General features: G+C 56.4%; 1 protein-coding gene across 1 annotated transcript; it reads left to right on the top strand.

The window, feature by feature from the left end:
- Positions 1 to 720: 720 nt before the first annotated feature.
- On the top strand, positions 721 to 2355 carry LOC128270113 (5-hydroxytryptamine receptor 1-like). The gene has a single exon (XM_053007518.1). It carries the CDS (start codon positions 721 to 723, stop codon positions 2353 to 2355), a length of 1635 nt encoding a protein of 544 aa, XP_052863478.1.
- The last annotated feature ends 1559 nt before the right edge of the window (positions 2356 to 3914 follow it).

A 3914-nucleotide genomic window follows, 5' to 3' on the forward strand; every position in this document is an offset into this window, starting at 1 on the left:
CGGAGTAAACCCCATCGAAGTTTGGGTCTCGCATCGGTTCCGGTCCGTGGTCCAGGCCGGGAGGACATGACCGTGACACGGCGTTAGATTAAAACCAGGAAGCGGACGAACGAACGCCGCGTTGAAGTGTCCGGGTCCGGGTCGTGAGTGTTTTCGGCCCACGTACCTCCCGTGTCCGCCAGACCGCCAAAGTGTTGTTCCCAATTGACGGCAATAAATGTCCAGCCATGCCTGTCGGTGACAGGACCTGCGTCACTGCTAGCGCCGACGATGGATCCGGTGGTGTTCTCGATAAATGTCGGCACCGGAGTGGTTTTTCCGTGGCCCCATCAGCGTGTCGGTGTTTGCGGCTTTGGGAGTAATTAAACGGGAACGGAGAGCCAGAGAGACAGAGGGAGAGCGAGTGAGAGAGAGAGAGACACGGGGAGTCAATATACATATCACCGAACGGATGACCGGGAACCGAGAGGGCGTCAGGATCAACGCACTCCCAATCAAGTGTATCGTCCCGTGACTTTATTGACTGTGTGTCGGACTTTATGTGCGTGTGTGTGTGTAAAGTGTCACCAGTAGAAGATGAAACGGTTAAGGGGCAGACATTCGCCTACCCGGGGTCCCGTGGTTGGGATGGGTTCTAGGCTTTAGACGGTTCGTTTCTAGCGTTTGTGGTTGACCGAAGATTGGGAGAAAGTGATGCACTAGCGCCGATATAAAGATTATATGGATGTTCTAGCCGCTTCGCTGCTCGTGGATGATACTGGAGTTGCTGATCGGGCACGACCGCACCTCCAACACCCGCAGCAGCCCTCGCCAGACTTTCAGATCCATCGGCAGCAGCAGCGCCACCTATCGTCCGGCTTGCCAGTGGAGTGGAGCTCGGCGCAGTCCACGCTGCTGCTGCTCTCGACGACAGCAAGGACCGCGACGACCACGCCGTCCTCGGCGACGTCCCCTGTGTTCGGGAGTGCCTCGCCCCGGGAGCTGCTGGCCACGACACTCGGCCCCGGCACCATTCCGACGCCGTTCGCCGTGTTGCTGGCGAACCAGACGACCACCGGTGGCCATGGCTACGGCCAGGGGTTCACCGGCGGTGGCGAGATCGAGGCGGCCGACCCGGCTGCATCGATCGGGGCCGGGCTGGGCGGCGAACTCGCCCACCCGACGGTAGCGACGGTCCTGTCGTCGACGCTGGCGAACGCCGCCACCGCCACCGACCACGAGCTCGACCTGGACACGCTCCGGAAGGTGATCATCTGCGTCGTGCTGCTGGCTGTGATATTCGGCACCATCGTCGGCAACATCCTAGTCTGCGTGGCCGTCTGCCTGGTGCGCAAGCTGCGCCGGCCCTGCAACTACCTGCTCGTGTCGCTGGCCGTGTCGGACCTGTGCGTGGCCTGCCTGGTGATGCCGCCGGCCCTCATGTACGAGGTGCTCGGCGAGTGGAACTTTGGGCGCGTTTTCTGTGATATCTGGGTGTCGTTCGACGTCCTGTCGTGCACCGCGTCCATCCTCAACCTGTGCGCCATCTCGGTCGACCGGTACTGGGCCATCACGAAGCCGCTCGAGTACGGCGTCAAGCGCACACCCCGCCGGATGATGCTCTGCGTGGCGCTGGTGTGGCTGGCGGCCGCCTGCATCTCACTGCCGCCGCTGCTGATCCTCGGCAACAAGCACACGATCGGTGACGGGCCGGACCGGCGCCCGTTCTGTGCCGTGTGCGAGGACGTGGGCTACCAGATCTACGCCACGCTCGGCTCGTTCTACATTCCGCTCGCCGTCATGCTGTTCGTGTACTACCAAATCTTCCGGGCGGCCCGGCGAATAGTGAAGGACGAGAAGCGGGCCCAAACGCGCCTCGAGCACAGCCTGGCCGTGGACAAGGCAACGGCCACCACGCTTAAGCCCCCGGAGCCCATCATGCCCGCTCTGCCGGCGCACACCGGGGCGGCCCTGGCCGGGGGCGGATCGCCGCACCAGAAGAAGCTGCGCTTCCAGCTGGCCAAGGAGCGGAAAGCGTCCACCACGCTCGGCATCATCATGTCCGCGTTCACCATCTGCTGGCTGCCGTTCTTCATCCTCGCCCTGGTGCGGCCGCTGATGGACGACGACTACCCGACGCTGTCGTCGTTCTTCCTCTGGCTCGGGTACGCCAACTCGCTGCTCAACCCGATCATCTACGCCACGCTGAACCGCGACTTCCGGAAGCCGTTCCAGGAGATCCTGTACTTCCGCTGCTCCAACCTGAACATCCTGATGCGCGAGGACTTCTACCACAGCCAGTACGGGGAGCCGGGCTCGCAGCGGTTCGTGCTCGAAAACGAAGGCCAGCACACGGCGCGCGAAAGTTTCCTCTAACTTCTCCCTGTCCCTGTCCATGGCCAGTCCGCCCGTAGTTCCATGTGATTCATGCAATCCTAGCGTGTAGTATCGATGTCCTGTATCGGGGAGTGACGTGGAGTAAGCTAACTATACAAATATCGTACGGACTGATCACCGCCAGGACTGTCCCGGTAACACGGGGCCACCGGCCACCGTAAGAGAAATAGAAGAAAACAGACGACGGACTCGTTGCCGTTGCCGAGTGTTAGGTTTCCATGAGACATCTAGGTAGGTGGTGTGCGTGCGCGTTAACGTAATTATTAAATTAATGATTACTCATCCACCGCGCCCAGTATCCTCGCAGGGGGTGTCCCAAAGCCGGGGTCCTTTTGTTGTAAATATAAGGTGAAGATATGCGAGAGAAGCTAATGCACAAATCGTATGAAACAGCCGAATACAATCACACAGTCTGGGCGTCAATCGGTAAAAAACATTCTCATATACTCGTAGCAAACTAGGCCACAGTAGGCTTCGTCATTAAGCAAACCGTCAACTCACACTGGACGCGAACGATATTTAGTGGTAGAGTGTGCTGTAGCAAGCGCGTAGTGAAACCGTTAGCTTAAGTGTGTTAGCAATGCATGCGTTCAGGGGGAACGCCCAGCCCAGGGTGGCACAGCTTAGTACTTGGGATCGGATCGCGTGGCGCACCTCCGAAGCTCACCTAAAGTAGTGAAAATATTCGAATTTCAGTGTCAGTCAATAGAGTGGGCGGCAATAGGAGAGCTAAGTCGTTGAAATGATACCGGAAACCGCCATTTAAAGTCTGGCAACAAACATACAAGGAGGAACAGTTAAATCAAACATAGTACATATTCAGTGACCAGCCGAGGCATCGTTTCGGGTTGCAGCGCAGGAACCGCAATGACTATAAGACTTTGAGAAACAAATTAAAATACGAACAATTACTATTTGTTAGGAAAAAGGCTTCGACGGAGCGTGGTGGTTCATCGGTTTCTCGGGACTGCGGGAAACATCACACACAGACACAAACACACACAAACACACTCTGTTCGGATTCGTGTTTTATGTTGTTCATTTTTGAATGTAGTGTCCTAAGGCAACTAAAAGTAAAGTACAGGAAAGAACGAATGTCAAAACCACCAAAGCCATTGCGGATGTCGGGTTTGGCCAGCAGGCCATCTTACCCAGTGGCACCTAGGGACAAGAGTTAAGCGACTATTGCGACTGTGTAGTGTCGCTCTCGGGCCATCGCGCCAAAATTTGTGTTTATTTTTTGAGCGACGAAATAGCGGAACGGTCGGCGTTTTAGGTGAGCACTATTTACAAAACTATCGCTAATCGTTACCAAGACAAAACTAGTCCCAAAATTTATATTTAATCGCCCCCCCCCCCGAAGCCGGAGGAACCGTGTGATGACACATCAGATCGATTATTTACACCGTGCCGTGCCGTGAGTTGAGTTGTTTGCCCCGGTTTTCTACTGTGACGTTGGTTTTCCTTCTTCCTATCGAAACTTCTGCTACAGAATCTAGTGTATTGGTAGAGAGTGAACGTGGGGAAGACTATCTAAG

Source organism: Anopheles cruzii, chromosome 3, assembly GCF_943734635.1.
Source record: "Anopheles cruzii chromosome 3, idAnoCruzAS_RS32_06, whole genome shotgun sequence".
NCBI lineage: Eukaryota > Metazoa > Arthropoda > Insecta > Diptera > Culicidae > Anopheles > Anopheles cruzii.